General features: G+C 37.1%; 1 protein-coding gene across 3 annotated transcripts in view; it reads right to left on the reverse strand.

Moving 5' to 3' along the window:
- The window catches only part of SAXO6 (stabilizer of axonemal microtubules 6), a 33,740-nt gene that overhangs the window by 12,691 nt on the left and 3,037 nt on the right, over positions 1-18,012 (reverse strand). For 2 of the 3 annotated variants that reach the window (XM_074325437.2, XM_019748985.3), the window contains exons 1-7: positions 16,262-16,431; positions 15,103-15,217; positions 11,385-11,755; positions 10,167-10,301; positions 5,640-5,807; positions 4,404-4,507; positions 4,223-4,322 (exon numbers count right to left, since the gene is read on the reverse strand). In XM_074325437.2, coding sequence (XP_074181538.2) covers positions 4,223-4,322; positions 4,404-4,507; positions 5,640-5,807; positions 10,167-10,301; positions 11,385-11,755; positions 15,103-15,217; positions 16,262-16,279 — 1,011 coding nt within the window. In that variant the 5' untranslated portion in view covers positions 16,280-16,431. Of the gene's footprint in view, positions 1-4,222; positions 4,323-4,403; positions 4,508-5,639; positions 5,808-10,166; positions 10,302-11,384; positions 11,756-15,102; positions 15,218-16,261; positions 16,432-18,012 lie in introns of those variants that run through there. The other variant, XM_074325439.2, reaches the window with a different exon arrangement.

Here is an 18,012-nt window from a genome sequence, read left to right on the forward strand (position 1 = left end):
TGTCTAGTAAAATTGCTTTTCTTTCACTTAAAGGCAGAAAAGCAAATAATGAAACTTGGCATTGCAAAAGGAATTGGAGAAACATGGTCTCAGCTCGTTAAGGAGACACTATTGAATGCAAAGAAAAAGTGCTACAACTCTAGGGACTAAGCCAAGGCAAAGGACAGCACCCGCCAGGCATAAGAAACCATATAAACTTCACTAATGAACCAAACCTGAAACATTCCTAAAGGAGAATTCAAAATATTGTTTTCTTCACCGCCAAAAAAATCGAGCCATATTCATTTATTATTTCTGTCAACTCCTATTCTTTAAAGAAAATTACGAGTACAGGAGGGTCCTCAAATAATGTTGTTTTGTTCAATGTCATTTCATTAAAACATTGATGAGAAGCCATAGGAATGTAACTCTTGTTCATATCAATTAGCCTATAGTAAAACTGGTTTCATTATATGTCATTCGCTTAAAGTCACAGAACCTACTGATGATGTTAAGTGAGGATTTACTGTAGTAGTTTTGAATTTAACAGGTAGAAATGAATACATGGGTTGAGTGGAACTACTAACCAACGTACTAAATGCACAGGAACCGTGTTTAAAGTGCCTTGATATAATCCAGGTTTTATTTCTAGTATGTGCCACCATGTTTCAAATGCTTCATGGCCATTCCATCACCCACATGATAAAATCTATAAGCCTTAGTTTAGCATTGCTTCTTCCTCTGTATTCTTAAAGCCCTTCGTGCATATCCCCATTAGCACTTATTGCATCCTACTGATATTAATTGCTCATGTCATTCTTCCCCATTAAACTATGAACTCCTTGAGGTGAGGAAGAATGTAGCATTTAAACCTTGTTTTGCATGTAGACTAAGTGTTAGGTCTGAGCTAAAAGGCCAGTAGCCAAAATAAGCAAAAAAGTCCCTGACTCAATGTGCTCACAGTTTGGTAGAGGAAGCGGATGTCCTCTATGATAAATTATTATAAATTGGTACCATTTACACCATATTAAACAAATGAGATATAAGTTGGTTCAAAAGGGAGGCCTATCAGTCCTGTGCTGTGTGTAGGGAGGAGTGGAAAGGAGCAGTGAAGGACGCTGCATTCTACCCACGAGGGAGGACCTTACCGTTTGATAAATGAGAGGATGGACGAATATACCCGTCACGTACATAGTGATCTAGTTTTATTTGACATGAACTTTTGAAGGAGGAGGGAGAAGAGATACTTACAGAAATACTGTAAAATTTTGGTTTACTCAGTTCTACTTGTAACTGACATTCAAAACAATGTTTTAAATTTATGAGCAATCTTTATTAATAATCTTGCTGCTAATGTTATAATGTTTTACAAATACATAATTTTAGACTTCTATAATCCTAAACTAAGATGAAAAATTAGGAGGTTGATTACTCCCAAAGTAAGGTGTTCTACTAGAAAGAGTTTTAAAAATCAATGGTGTGAACTCAGTATTAAGAATAATCCCTACAGCTAACAACCAGAGACTAGAAAGGATATAAACAAACCATTCCAAACTCAATTAAAACAACACACACACACCTCTTTCCAGGTATTGTCATCAGATTATATGATATAGTAAGCACTACAAATAGAATGTTTTCATTTCTGAATTTCTTTTCCCAAATTAAGAACTCAACTAAATCATTTAAAATGTATATGCAGAAAATTCAAACTCAGAAAACTGGAAAAGGGAGGATAAAAACTTTTTTCCCAAAAATCATCCCCCCAAATGAGGAGTCATCTTTATACTTTGTATAGTGTCAGATGGTTACTAGGCTTATCGGTTACTAGGATCACTTTATAAGGTATATAAACGTCTAATCACTATGTTGTACAACTGAAACCAATATAATACTGTATTGTCAAATGTAATTGAAAAGCTTTCTTTTAAATTACCCCAATCAATGTAGTTTGGATGATTAGATTACATAACAATTAAGAAAAAAAGAAATTTAACACAGATTTAGTAGTTATTCTGAGAATGGGAAATAACAATTATAATTGCTGGCTATTATTAAAAACAATAGTTTAAGTGAGCATTTTAAAAAGCAATAGTGCCAGTGGTTATATTATGGAAATAAGAACTATACAACCACTGGACAAACAAAAACCACCACCCAAATGTTATATGAATAGGTACTTGGTACTCAGGATAAAATACCAAGTGACTAGACTATAGATTTTAAAAGTACAATATCTCAAACAACATAAAAGGAAATTAAGATGATATATGGGCTAGAAAACTGTAACATGACTCAAAAAATAAGTTAACTTTCTAATGATAACAAAGTCATTGATATCCAAGTGCATTTGAAGAACGTGAATAATATTCCTTCATGGAATGTCAGGAATGGGAAAATGGGGGAGTACCTTATGTTTAGATACTTCATAAGCAGCCACATACAGTAAATGTCTTCCTTTAAAAAAAAAAAATCTAAGACTTAAATAAAATATGGCCTAAATTAATGTCAACTAAAACTGTTATCGCCATCAGTGATCACTCACCTCTTTACTAAAAATTCTTACTCTTTTCTAACATTTGTATTAATAACTATTAGTAAATAATTCAATTTACTTTTTGAATTATTTTGCCAATAGAGATCAAGGCAAACTATACCACCACTAATTTAAATATTTACAGTCACCAATAGCAATTAATAAAACAAACTCCCCCCTCAAAAGTTACATGACCAAGATAATGTAATAGGAATCCCTGAAAAGACAGATTTTAAATTAACAACAACAAAAATGTTCTCTTCTATCAGGGCAGAATAAGGACTGTCATCTTATCATGATTTCAGATGTAACAATCCTCTCAGTCCATTAAATGTTTAGATCTGAGCTCTAAATACCAACTCTAAGGAAGTCTCAGAGATAAGATAATTTTTCTAAAACAAGAAGCTTCTCATGAACCAACTGAGTGAAGCACCTAACCCTATTTATTGGCCACACGAGCCCTCTACGAGTATGGCCACACTGTGTCCTGCCTTTGACCCGGCTTTTCCTCATTCCCCATCAGACTTCTCAGACACAGAGCTTCTTGAGAAGGTCTGACATGGCAACAAACTGCACAGAAGTTTAGCTGACTCTATTCCTTTCTGCCATCATGGCTGCTTTCAGTGTTCATATTTATAACGTGATCTCACCAGTGTGAATATATAAATTTTGTCCCCAGTAATATCTGGGACAGCTTGGAGTTTTGTCTCTTACTTTGCCTGTATTGCCTCTGAGCCATGCTCAAGTAAGGAAGTAGAGAATGCCAAGAGCAGCCATGGTGGCATGGTGGAAGGAATCAAGGAACCTTCTGAAACAACACTTGAAGCAAGGAGTCACCAGGACATGGGTTTGGGATCTGCCAATGCAAAGAGCCAGCAGCTCAAAGTGCTAACAACTTCCCCCAGAAACTGGTTACACTTAATTTTTAGCCATGGTTTTACATATGGAGCTAAATAAAAGATTCATTCCCCATCCAAATTATCCCTCTCTTTACAATGATGGGGGAGGGGGTGTTTACTAATGTCTAATCTAAACTGTTTAATTTAGCTAATTCACTCAGAAAAGGCCGAAAACTACCACAGTGTGGTTTAAAAGATGTTAATTGTACAATAACGAAAAAAGCTCCACTGTTTATCCTTTGATTATAAGAAGTTAGCACTAAACCAACTCAAGAATTACCCTTTAACCTCAAACCTCTCTTTAGGATGCTCAGAATTTCCCCCAAATATCAGGATATCCCAACATTGGAACTCAAACCTCTATCAGCACTCCTTCCTTGTACTTAGAGACTATAATAGCACACACTGATAGGGGGTACCACTGTTAGACAAACTAATCTTGAAAATTAATTAATCTTCAGTTGTGAGGGTGGAGGTCTGGATGTTATAAAGTAATCAAATCTATCATGCCACAATGTTATAAACTGACTTTATTAACACAATCAAATATTGATTATAAAAAATTTTTAACTTTAAAGGCCTTATAATAATAATCTCTAAGGAGCTAGCTGGTAACAAAAAAAAAAAGGAAACACACTGATAAATTATATGCTAATACATACAACTTTAAGTGTCTGATACTCTTAATGCTATTATTGTATTACACATCTTTAAATTGTAGTCTCTATTACTAAGTTAAACTCATTGTGAAATTAAACTGATATAGGCTCAAAGAAAATGTGGGCTTACTGAGCTTATATATACTCACCTGATTTGGTATGTTTTCCTTCACACGTGTCCAAGCCCCAGCTTTATATAAATACTGAGCAGGGCTCAGAAATTTTGCTCTATATTCAGAATTCACCTTCCTAACAGAAATGAAATGAAAGTAAATATTTCACCATGTTAATCATCTAAATACTATGCTATTTATCTTATAAAATACATACCCAAGCCTTTGATGTCTCCATGGAATGAGCTTCTTTTTAGGCTGGTTTAACTCTTTTGATTCCATCTTTGCTTCTATTTTTAAAGGATCGTCTGTACTATTACACTAAAATGAAAATAATTTAAACTTTTTATGCTTAAAATATTTTATACATTAAAGTGAAGGCATAAATGTTATAAAGTATACTTTGATGCTGCATTACAATTCTGTTTTTAGAAGCTTTAACCACAAAAGATAACATGGAAATCATAAGAAATCAACAAACAAGTTTTGAAACTAATATATCTGGCTAGTTTTTTGAAGTATACCTGCTCAGGATATAGTTTCATTTTCTAACAATAAAAATTTTAGATCCTTGGCTAGAAAAAAAATATTTTTTAATTAACAAATAAACAAATAAATAAACTTCATGTTACTACCTATTGAATAGTGATCTTACATTTGCATTTGATATTCTAAATTTATATTTAATTGTGTTACAGTAATTAAATGTAAGGTCCCAATGAATAAGTTACCACATTGTTTTACTAAATAACTTTTTTTTCTTTCCAAAATATCACAGATCCAAAAAATATTATTATATAGTTGTAACATTTTACTCTTAGTCATATAATTTCTATTTTTAGAACCCATAAAATATCACATATAACATTCCAGGAGATTAGAAAATAGGACTTATGTTTACCTATAATTTACAATAATTTTAACCTGATGCTGTAACTTAAATAGCTATAATTTCACACAGAAGCGGGTGTTTGTATATCTTGAGGTAAATCATGTGAATTATACTGGCTAAAATTTGGGATGCTAAAACTTTGATTTAAAATACATGTGTGTATGTATATTTGTGTTTGATTTCCATTATTTAAAGTATGTGTTTCTGTCACTACTGTTACCCCTGGAGCTCACATTACTGTAAAACCACTCATTGGATATTAGATATAGCAGACATACCTGCTATATTTGCTAAACATTCATCACACTGTATTTATGTTTAGTTATCTACATCTCTGTCTCCCCACTAGTCCAAGAGCTACTTCGGGCTTAGCACGGTTATCATTGCTTCTCAGTACCTATCCAGTGCCCAACTCCTACTGAGTGCTCAATGAACAGTTGGCATTTAATGAACAAACAAACAAATTAATGAACTAGCTAAAAACCAAAATCTCAAGTGGTGGTAAGTGAAAGATAAAGTCTAAACTGAGGATTTTGTTTTGTTTAAAGAGTTGAGGATTACCTTCTTTTCAGGAGATACTGTTTCAAAATGTCCGTTCTCTTTCAAATCATTTCTTAATTTTGGTTCTCTCACTGGAGATAAACCCTTGAAATTTCTTTTGTATTCAGTTTCATGGATGATTGAGTTACCTTTGAATTGTGGAACAAATTTGCTTTTATTGTGGAAAACCTTAAAACAAAAATTATCTTAGTTTAGTTTTTTTGTGGGTTAAACATATATAACTTACCTTTCCAATTGTTTAAAAAATGTCACGTCTAAAGTTGAATCATAGGATACAAAAAAGGCATAAGTATGTACGACTGTTTATAATTTCACATGTCTAATTAACATCCACAGGGCAACAAAAGCAAAAATAAACAAATGGGATTGCATCAAACTCAAAAGCTTCTGTACAGCAAAGAAAACAATGAACAGAGTGAAGTGACAACCTCTGGAATAGGAGAAAATATATATGCAAACCATAGATCTCATCAGGGGTCAATATTCAAAATATATGAGGAACTCAAACAACTCAATAGCAGAAAATAACCCAATTTAAAAATGGGCAGAGACATAAAAACAGACATAGATCAAAGGAACAGAATACGGAGTCCAGATATAAGCCCACACAATATATGATCAATTAATTTATGACAAAGGAGCCACGAATATACAATGGGGAGAGGACAGTCTCTGCAATAAATGGTGTTGGGAAGACTGCACAGCCACATGCAAAAGAATGAAACTGAGCCACAGTCTTATACCATACACAAAACTCAACTCAAAATGGATTAAAAAGTTGAATGTAAGACCTGAAACCATAAAATTCCTAGAAGAAAACATAAGGGTAAGCACCTTGACATTAGTCTTGGCAATGATTTTTTGGATTTGACAAGGCAACTACAGCAAAAATAAACAAGTGGGACTACATCAAACTAAAAAGCTTCCGTACAGAAAAGAAACCATCAATAAAATGAAAACGCAACCTATGAAATGCAAGAAAATATTTGCAAATCATATATCCAATAAGGGATTTATATCCAAAATAATAAAGAACTCATACAAAAGAAAAAAAAAACAATCCAATTAAAAATAAGCAGAGGAGGGGCGGCCAGTTAGCTCAGTTGGTTAGAGCGCGGTGCTCTTAACAACAAGGTTGCCGGTTCGATTCCCCACATGGACCACTGTGAGCTGCACTGTTTACAACTAGATTGAAACAACTACTTGACTTGGAGCTGATGGATCCTGGAAAAACACACCTAAAGTAAATAAAAGTTTTAAAAAAAAATCTCATAGCGTTAAAAATTAATAAAATGTTAACTAAAATAAGGTTAAAAAAAAAATAAGCAGGACCTGGACAGACATTTTTCCAAAGACATACAAATGGCCAATGAGTACACGAACAGGTAATCAACATCATCATCAGGGAAATGTAAATCAAATCCACAATGGGATAATCACCTCACACCTGTTATAATTATCAAAAATACAAAAGATAAGTGTTGGCGAGGCTGTGGAGAAAAGGGAACCCCTGTACACTGTTGGTGGGAATGTAAATTGGTGAACTACTATGGAAAACAGTATAAAGATTCCTCAAAAAGTTAAAAACAGAACAACTGTATGATTCAGCAATGCCACTTCTGGATATAGTTCCAAAAGAAATGAAATCAGTATCTCAAAGTGATATCTCCACTCCCATGTTCATTGCAGCATTATTCATAATAGTTAAGATAGGGACTGAATCTAAGATGAATGGATAAAGAAAATATACTGCATGTTATATATATATATATATATATATAGTGTACATATATATAACATGTATATATATATAATAACATATGTTATAACATATAATATGGTGCATATATGTTATAACATATTATAACTTATATATAATAGAATATTATTCAGCCTTATTAAAAAAGGAGAAAATCCTGTCATTTGCAACAACATGGATGAACCTGGAGAACATATGCTAAGTGAAATAAGCCAGGCACAGAAAGACAAATACTGCACAATTTCACTTATATGTGGAATCTAAAAAAGTCAAAGTCATAGAAGCAGGGTAGAATGGTGGTTGCCAGGGGCTTAGTGGGTGGGAGAAACGGGGACATGTTGGTCAAAGGTACAAAGTTTCAATGACACAGGATATGTAAGTTCTGGAAATCTAAAGAACAGCATGGTGACCATAGTTAATACTGTGTTGCATACTTGAAATTTACTAAGCAGATAAATTTGAAGTGTTCTCACCACACAGACACACAAAAAGGTAACAATGTGAGGTGAAAGATGTGTTAATTAGCTTGATTGTGGTAATTATTTCACAATGTAGACATATATCAAAACATTACATTATACACATAAACATCTAATTTTTGTTTGTCAGTTATACCTCAGTAAAGCTGGAAAAAAATCCAAAGATCAACTTTCTATACTCATTAATTACCATTATGTTTTGAATAACAGTTAACTGTAGTCAAATAATGCTTAAGGCAAAGGAAATAATGAACCATTATCTTTTCTCCCCACAGTTCCCTACCCCCTCCCAGTTTGGTAATGGGATAAGTAGAATAGGCATATCTTAATAATATGAACATAGACATTAGCTCTACAAGGCAACTCTGTTGTCAGCTCTACAGGTTTTTTCCTTCCTTGATATGATTTTTTCTTCTTTGTGCAACAATAGAAAATTCTTAACAGTTGGAATATCTGGTATGTTCAGTTTTTGTTTTTTGCTTATTTTTAGCTTAAGGCAAGATAAAAATCAGGTAATTATGTTTCTATTTTTAAATGTTTCCTTTTATCCTTAATATTTTATAATATGGTTTTCATTTTAATGTATATTACTATCGATTACAAGGAAAACAAATGAAAAACATGGGGCTCAAATAAGGTACATTATTGCTTTATAACTCTGAATAGTACACCTTCATAGAGACAAAATCCAAACAATATATCTTAAGTACAGTATAACCTCAACAACTTTTCTGCCAAAAATTGCTCCAACTCCTTTACATATTAATATAAGACATCCTTTCAGAAAACAGGTGTCTGGTAAAATAGAAGTAAACAGCTCCTTTAGAGGTTACCCATCAACAAGCATTCAAAATTTCTGTCACAGCTCTTCAATCCACAGCCCCTGAAATTGATATGCTTTGAACTAACAAAGAGCATTTGCTTCCCCCAAAAATTATTTGAAACCTTCACTAATGAAAGCAATAAAATTACCCGTGAAGGTATTGCTAGTGATTTATTTCATATTATACTTCTGATCCTATGAAAAGAATATTTCTATACAATACTTTCATTGAAATATGTAAAAGTTGTCAATGGGGCTTTAATTTGAATCTATCTTAAAGGTGAAATACTCTATGAAAACTGCACAATTCACAATTTTCAGGTCATAATTTTGTAGGCACACTTACTATTCAAGAATACTTGTCATCCAGCAAAAGAAGTACTGATCCTATTTACTAGGTTCATAAAGGGTACATATCACTTTACATTATTTTGTATGTTCTTAAAATGTTATATAAATTTCAGTTTTTAAAAAACTGAGTAACAAACCCAAAGCTTCCATGATTCAAAGGATCACCGGCATTACTATCTCAGTATAAGATGACCAATATTCTTACCTTGTTGAATCTAATTACCCTCTGTCCTCATGGGTATATAGTGAATGTTAAGATACAGGAGAAAATGAACGTGAGGGTATGTGAAGGTACATGTATGTGCATGTGTGCATGCGTGCGTGCGTGCGTGTGTGTGTGCTTATAAAGAAAAACACGAAGACCAGGAGAAACAAAAGTCTAATCTATCATGGGCCTCTGAGGATATTTTAAATGGAAGTGTTTCCCACCTAGGCCTAGGAGTATGTTTAATATAAATGAGAGTTAAGACCTTAAGAAATGTCTAGAGGACGATAGTAGTAAAACAACAGAGTATTTATTAGTAGTGGTAGTCCAACACTAAAATTATGCAAGGATAAAATGAAATATAATACCACCTTTAGTTATTATAACTTTTGAATTTTATAAACACAGTTAAACTCTCAATTCCTATTACGATTCATTTAATACAAGGACAAAATTATATATCTTGTGTTACTTGCAACATATTTTGTACTTATTAAAATAAATATCCAAAGCAGTTATGCCTTTCTTAGAAGACAGAACACATGTAATACATTAGTCAACTAAACACATTTTAAAATAAAACCAATTTAGTAAGTTTCCAATAAATAAAAAAAATTCACAGTATGCAAAATCTTACCTGTTCCCAAGTTTTCATTACCCTGTCTCATATTTAATATGTGTGATGAATCTGGCAAAAATGATCATCATTTTTTAGCCTAGGACAATACACATCACTACTATAAATCACAAGTAATAAGATGATTTTCGCAAGACTCTCATTTTCACTTTTCTAGAACCTACCTCTAGGCCTACTTCAGTCTCTAATTTCTTTCAGCAATTAGTTCTATATAAATCTGCATGACTAGATTAGATGGTGATATTCAGAAATGTCTTACATCCATTAAACTACCTGATTGGCTGCAAAAACTGGAGCAGTTTCTTTAGGGGTTTTCCAAACAAACTGTCTTTGATATTCAGAATTTCTCAAGACATTATGTGAAGGAGCAACAGTCAATCCAGCTTTCTTCTGCAGAAGTCTATCCAACTGTTAGGAAAAAAAAAAAAAAAAACCACTCGAAGTCATTAAAAATTTCTATTCAAACATTTTTTTTTTTACTACAGTAAAGAAACAACATGAAATTCATCCTCTTTACAAATGTGTAAGTGTACAGTACAGTATTATTAACTATAAGCACATTGTTGTACAACTAACGTTTTTCAATTGATAAATAATCTCCCCTTTAAATTGTCAAATTATTTAAAATTCCTTTCTTAATACTGTCAAGGCATTCGTATGCATTCCAGAAAAAGATTAACATCTCTCAGTTCCTTCCTAGCAATTATTCATAATTAAATCTATTACCAAAAAACAACAGCACCTTGCCTCATCCACACATTGCGTCTGGGACACCCCTTCCCTGCCCACCAGACTTACACTTCACCTTCTGTGCTTCCCCTATGTCCCCTGGTTTTCCCAGTAAGCCATGGGTTCTTCTCCAGCACTTCTAAATGCCGCTCTGTGGTTCCAGTCAGCGGTGAACATGAAATGGGGAAGAAGCACCGTGGAATGGAGAAAAATGCGCGAGGCAGTGAGATGTGTGCACGGGTCCCTGCAGCCTCTGCTTATGTGCTCACAGGGACCTTCTGCAGGCCAGCTGTGACATAAGAGCAGAACTGCAAGATCTTTGAGATCCAGCCAAAACTCTCCTTTCTTTTGCATTTTATCAATTGAGATTCTGTTTTTTTTCTTGCTTGTATACAATAAGAAATTGAAAAGAGCCTAGGTAGAAGTCAGCTCACCATCCCTGCCAGAGGTAACTGCCTACTCCCCTTCTCTGTCTCAACTTGATCTCTCCCTTAGGACTCAGGTGCTGATATATGACGAATAAAATCCAGAAGCAAGCTGTCCACCCAATGAAGGGATACTTTAGTATAACTAGTACAAAGTGATTATTAAGACTAGAACTAACTCACAATAACTAAGTCAATAGCCTATTATTAACTATTCTATAGGCATTAGACAAGAAAACAACGGAAAACTTTTAAGCACAAAATGTAGTATTACTGAAATGATGAATCCCACAAAGAAGTCTATGCTTTCGTAAGGAAATGCAGTGAATATACTTACCCTGTTATCTACATTTTCTGAGAGAAGCTTGGTAGAATGTTCCAGTTCGCCATTTTCATTAACTGGTATATGGTTTGTTATTACATCCTTATTATTTTCCACAATATCTGAAGCCCCTTCAGCTCTGGAGTCTGCAGAGTGAGATCTGGTTCTCTTGGGAACCCTGGTGGCTTCTAGTGCAAGACCTCTTTCTTGGTTAACATCTGTTTGTTCTGCCTCTTGTGATTCTGGTGTTTCTGGGGCTTTGAGTTCTGGTGATATGACCACATCATTCTCTGAGATAGTTCCATTCCACTCAAGAGATTTTGAAATCTGTGGATCATGGTAAGGGACTCTTCTTTTTGAAATAAAACTTGGCTCTTTCGTGATTCCTACAAAACATAATATACAAAAGCAGCATCTACCAAAGCATAAAGTTACATAGACAGCTTTTAATAACACCTATGAGAGGAGAAATGGAATTTAAAATTCAGTTGAGGTATACACACACAATATCCTTCAAGTAACAGGATAAAAAAATAAGTAGTTTTTCAACATAAAATCTTTAATTTTGCTTTAAAGAAATATTAAAAGTTTGACATTAAAAATTTTTTTTTAATTGGGGTCACAATGTTCAAGTTATCCTCACACAAGTCACTAAAACAGCAACGTGATGGGCCTGGCAAGCCAGTGGTACATGCTGCCTCCGTTTCTAATTACTTTCCTGTGCTACTTAAAAGAACAATGAACCCTGGTACTGTCAAAATTTGGAACTTTTCACAAAGCTTCTCTTATGCAGAGCAGACCAAGATGAGAAGGGGTGAGATGTCCTTATTCTGGATCTTGGTTCTACATTTGCCTTGATTTCCTGAGAATTAAAGAGAATGAACCCTTTTAACAAGAGCTAAGATACTATTTCTCTATATTTCTGTCTGGCAAGCAAATGTCTAAAAAACTTAACCTTCTACCCAGGTAAAAGGAGCACTGAGGAATGACAGCTACTAAGCTACTGCCCCAGTTTGGGGACATTCTTTAAATAGAAAGAAGACTGTGCAGAGTGGGGAAGAAAGATTAAGACTGGAAGGGAAGAGAAGGAGAAGGAAGGTGGACAGAAAATCGGGCATGAGGTAAACCCCAGCTGTTCAGCCCCTATAATGGATGTTTCGGCCATTGAATGCAGAGTCCCCACCCTTACAAGGCTTCGCTAGACCAGTGGTCTTCAAACTGGGTGGATATATGTCTGGAGGCACATAAAGACACTGGGGGTGGGAGGTGGTAAACAGAAATGGACAGCTTAAGGGAATCATTTTCCAGATCCTAACTTCCATATGTGCTACTTCCTGACACTGATCTGCCTACAAGCTGCATCAGCCATCTGTAGTTTTATTTCCCACCACCCCTTTCATTATCACCCCTTTCCCACTTCACAAAAGAAAGACACACCTCTTGACCAGCCCCAGGAATAAAAAAATAATAATAATAGTCTCGTAGGTGGGGAGGAGAAACAAAGGGACAATTCATGAAAGCATAACTCCTGAGGGAGCATATTTGACAGCAAAGCAAAGAAGGCAGAAATTAGAAATAACAAAGGAACAGCACCTTATTTCATCCAGCTCCACACCTTTTCCACCTGCCTATCTTAGAATTAAAATTCAGGTATAAGAGTGTCATCATGTGAAATGCATATATGCATATTAACACACTAATTTGGATTGAAAGTTAAACCTTTTTTCTCCCAGAAAATAATTTTGATTAGTTTTACCAAAGGAGGGCTGACTTTATCAATTAGTGTATCTATGACGAACATTTGCCATAAACTAAATAAGCAAAATTGGCAGCTCCAAAGTTTTAACAAACTATATGTAAAATATATATATAATATTCAATATACCAGAAATCACATCCTTAGAAACTATTTTTTACACTTATGATTTAAAACATTAATTATCAACTTACAAATGTGAAGGGATACAAAGATTTTCTAAATTCTTTTAGGGGGTATAAAAGCTAGAATTTGAAGACCACTGCCCTGGACTTCTCTCTGCTTTTAACACAGAGAGAGGCTTCTGGTAAAAGAGCAAAATGAAAGGGGAGGATTCTCAAGTGACCTGCTCTTGTCTCCCAGCACCAGCAAAAAGACACTGTGAGGGAAACTGCACTCTTAGAAGTCAGGCCTGCCCTAGGTAGTAACACTGCTGCTGTTCCTGGCTAACCTCCCCTCTCCCCTTCTGAACATCCTAGAGTCCTCACTGTGGCCCTCCCCCTTACCTAATAGTCTCCGTGAACATGCCTCCCCTAGACAATTCCTCCTTTTGTAAGGTTCCATTCTCCAAAGTGGCTTTGCTCCCAGGGTCTCATTCAATCACTCTTCTACCCTCAAATATAGCTGATCTAAGCTGATATGTCATGGAGGCAACTCTCTGGTTAGCCAATTTCCTAGCATCAAAATCCCCCTCTCTAGGCCCTCAGTGGGGTATCTACACGTTAAGAGAGATTTATTTTGGATTCTTAATCGAATGGAGTCTCGAAGGTGTGGGATCTCTGGCCATTTGGAGAAGATTATGAGCACCACCCTGACCACGAGGCAGGGACACCCAGCCGTTTTGAAGTCAGGCTCTGGGCAAAGGATCCTGATGCTTCAGAGGTGCCCTAAGAGAGCCACCCCTCTAGCCCACTCTTTCCTTTATTCACCAAACACTCTCATTTTACTAATTTCCCAGGCATGGCACCCCACTCATAAGCCTTTTCTTTTCCTGGCTTCACACATCTAACATTTGAGAACTTATATACCACACATCAGACACTCTCCCACATGTCACATATGAGGCACCCAGCATGCAGTATGTATGCACCTGCCCCTTAACAGGCATCATCTCATTTAATCACTCCCAGCAACCACGTGCAATGGGCTTCCTAAGTCCCACTAGGTAAAACAGGCCCAATTTGCCCAAGGTCACACAGCTAACGTGCAGGTTTACTCATTCAGTCAAAAATTAGTTTTAATAAGCACCAGAGTATGTCACGGCCCGATGTCAGGTACTGGGTAGGAACAAGGTGGTAAAGACAGACAGAGCCCTGTTCTCAGAGATCTTACACTCTAGTGGGAGAATTAAGCAACAGATAGAATAAAGTCAGTCTTTCTCTTTTCCCCTCTACCATGCTCTGGGAAACCTTGGCCCAGGCTCTGATTTCCCTGGGATACAGGGAGGAAACATGTATGATGCCAAGAATGCAGCCTCTGAACTCCTAGGGTTTGAACCACACAGACTTGATTTCAAATCATGCTTCTGTCATGTACTAGCTGTGAACCGTGGGCAACCTACTTTATCTAAGCTTCCATTCCTCAGCACCTTGGCAGTCCTCTTCCCTAGGCTTGTCTACTCTCCGCTTCCATGTCTCAGCTCAAATATCCAATCTAAAGCATATTTCCTCCAATCTAGTCCTCCCCCAAGTTATCTACCCTGCTACAATTTTATATAACAACCTGAAACCCCCTAGTTTATTTATCGAGTTACTTGTTCACTGCTCTTCCCTACAGTTAACGGTCCTTGTCTGGTTCAAGGCTATACCCCTAGCTAGGAATAGTCCTGGCCTATAGTAAACCCTCAATAGATATTTGTCAAATAAATAAATAAGTCAACCACACCAATGGAACAATACTTCACAAGTTTTTAATCATTTTGCAAACTTACCCCAAGGTTTATTCAAGTTATAATGACTATTAGTTTGTCCAACTTACCTAATTGATCTGATCTAAGTCCAGCCCATGGGTACCTTCGCCCCACTGAGGAATTACAGGACTCTGACAAATAGGACTTTTTCCACAGAAAGTTCCTCTGGTATTCACTCAGCCCCTGTAATGTAAAGTACAATTTGAGAACAGTGCAATGAATGAACGTTGCTTTAAAGCAGACATCAGTAACAATAATTTCTGAACACCTAAAAAGGGTTGCAAGACTTGATTGATAATTAAACAAAGAAGAGTTCCTTAATAATAGTTAATATTTACCCAGCCCTGTGCTAAGCAGTTCACCCGTTATATCCTTTAATCCTCACAACCACTTGAGGCAGATGCTAGCAGGAATCTGAGGTTCAGAGCGTCTACCCTTCCGCTGGTTGTCTGATTCTAAAACCTGGGCTCTTGTCTAATAACAGTGACCATCTAAATCCTCATCACTATAATTATCCTAATTAAGTTCTCACTGAATACACAATATTATGTATTATGCCTAGTACCTTTTGAAACTTTGTAAAGTCAACCGAAGAAAGACAAATCCCCCTCCCATTCTAGATACAAACCCTTAAGATAAAAGGTTAAGACAGTCAGGGCTCGTGGAAGGCTGTGGTCAATTATTACGTTGAAGAGTACTTGATCCTGCCAGCTACCACCTACCTGGAACTTTTAACGAACCCTAAACAAATGCACAACTATGAGTAATATGTATTCCCTATACCTTGTCTTTATCTTGTTATGGTCCCATTTCGCAAGCCTTTAATACACAGACACACTTTAAAGTTTTAAAGGGAGGGTGGTGGGGGGGGTAGGGGTTAAATGCCAAGCTGTGAGATGGGCCACAAGTGTCCCACTCTGAAGCAGTCTTAGCTCCCAATGTAAAGCGCCCTCTCTCCATCTCTACTTCTCTGAGCCTCCCAAAATAAACCTGTCTCCACACCATTTGATTCTTCCACACGGTAACTCGGAAGTGAGTGTGAGCGGACAGGGAGCTAGGTAAGAAGGCACAATCATCCTCCAGAACCGTGGCAGGTAGGCTCGGGGGCTGACAGGCTCTGCGGGGCCGAGGGGCGCGGTGCAGAAAGCCAGCGAGGCCCCCGCGGCCCGCACCCGCCCCGCCATGGCTCCCCCCATCAGCCTTCGGGCCCGGGGACCCCGGCCTCACCTTGAAGCGCACCGGCATGTCGCCCGGCGCTGGAGCCCCCGCCACTCCGACAGTTAACGGGACAAAAAGCCCCGAGGGGGCGGGGCAACAACAGTCTGTTCCCTAGCAAAACCCTTGGCCTGGCGTCCCCGACTACGCGCCGGCGTATTCCGCGCTTCCCTCCTTGAGCCCTGTCGCTCTGCCTTTCCCCGCCCATTCTAAAGCCTAAGAACCAATAGGAAATTCTCAAAACTGCTTGCCCTCATTAAGATTTGACCAATCAATGCTCGAAGTGAGGACGCCCGCCTCCTGTGCGAAATCCCAGGATTACTAGAGATGGCGGGCGGAAGGCCAGCCAATGAGGCTCCCGGAACCGGGGTGGGCGGGGCCCCGCGGGAGCTTCGTCCTGAGGAGAGCGCGCAGGCTGCTGGTGTCGCCGGCTCCCGCGCAACAATGGGTCTCCTTACTGGTGGGATTCGTGTGTCGCTGGGCTCGCTGGGCCAAGGTTCTTGACGTCATAAAACATGAAGGAGTGTTCTTAATTCCAAAATATGTGATGGAACCGAATGTTTTTATGAAGTCAAAATGTTTAGGTCTATTCTCCTGAGTATCGGTTCCTACAACCGACAGCCATGTTACACTACTTACTGTCACATCGAAAGGGATAGACCAAAAATAAATATAGCTTAGGCAGGGGAAAAAAAAAAAAATTATTGACTCTTGAAAGACAAAAGGCTGGCTTCCAGTGACGTTTTTGTCTCCTACACCCTCCCCCAAAAGTTCGTACATATAACTCAGATTAAAACCATGAAGGGTGCTTATGAGTCTCAACTTGGAAAGCTTCAGCCTTCTCTCTCCTCCACGCTTTTTTAAAAATAAAATGTATCTGATTGTAATCCTGTTGCTATTAATTATTTCTTGAGATTCTACCATTGACAGAATACTGTGCTGATCCTGAGAATGGGAAAGCAATAAATTGTCCCGACAGTTCTCTAATATACTTGAGAATGAACATATATTTTATTCAATAACAGTAGAATGTGTCATGTGCTAAATTTCCAAATGATAGGTATAAATGATAAGGGCTATCAGAGTTGGAGGAGGGAGGAAATGATTAGAAAAAGCCTCAGGAAGAAATATTCAGACTCAGCCTTGAAGATTAGAAGGACTGAAGTAAGTTAAGAGGAAAATGGGACGATCAAAAAAGGCAGATGTCTGAATGGAATGCTGCCAAACTTCTTCCAGGAACAATAAACGCAGTGCCTTTCACTTTCGTCGTTTTTTGACTGAAGAAAAGTACACCCTCTTTGAAACTTTCAAATATTAATACCAATCCTTGATGCTCTCCTTTAAGCATGTTCTGCCAAGGCTTGTCTTCCTAAATTCTAATTGATGCCTCTGCTCTATCCTCACTGAGATACTTAAAAATTCACTTGAAGGAAGCACCTGATATCTGAAACAAAGAGAATACTAAATTAGTCCCAATGCTGTGCATCCAGGGGGCCTTTGAAAAATGTTAATTGGTGATGACAACATCTCTATCGTGTAAATTAAGAGTGGTACACACAGTGGAACATAAAACAAAAGTCTTCTGCAGGAAGTCAGCCCAGATCTTACAGGGTAGGAAAGACACAGCTCTATTTGAACACAGCTTTGTGACCACATGATGCGATGGTGAAATCAGTCAAAGCAAGCATGTGGAATGTAGCCTATCTGCTAAACGAGGGCAATGATAACTGCAGTAGAGCTCTGCTGGACGGGGAATAAATGAC

Source organism: Rhinolophus sinicus, chromosome 1 (genome assembly GCF_057876585.1).
Source record: "Rhinolophus sinicus isolate RSI-liver-muscle chromosome 1, RSI-T2T, whole genome shotgun sequence".
Classification (NCBI taxonomy): domain Eukaryota; kingdom Metazoa; phylum Chordata; class Mammalia; order Chiroptera; family Rhinolophidae; genus Rhinolophus; species Rhinolophus sinicus.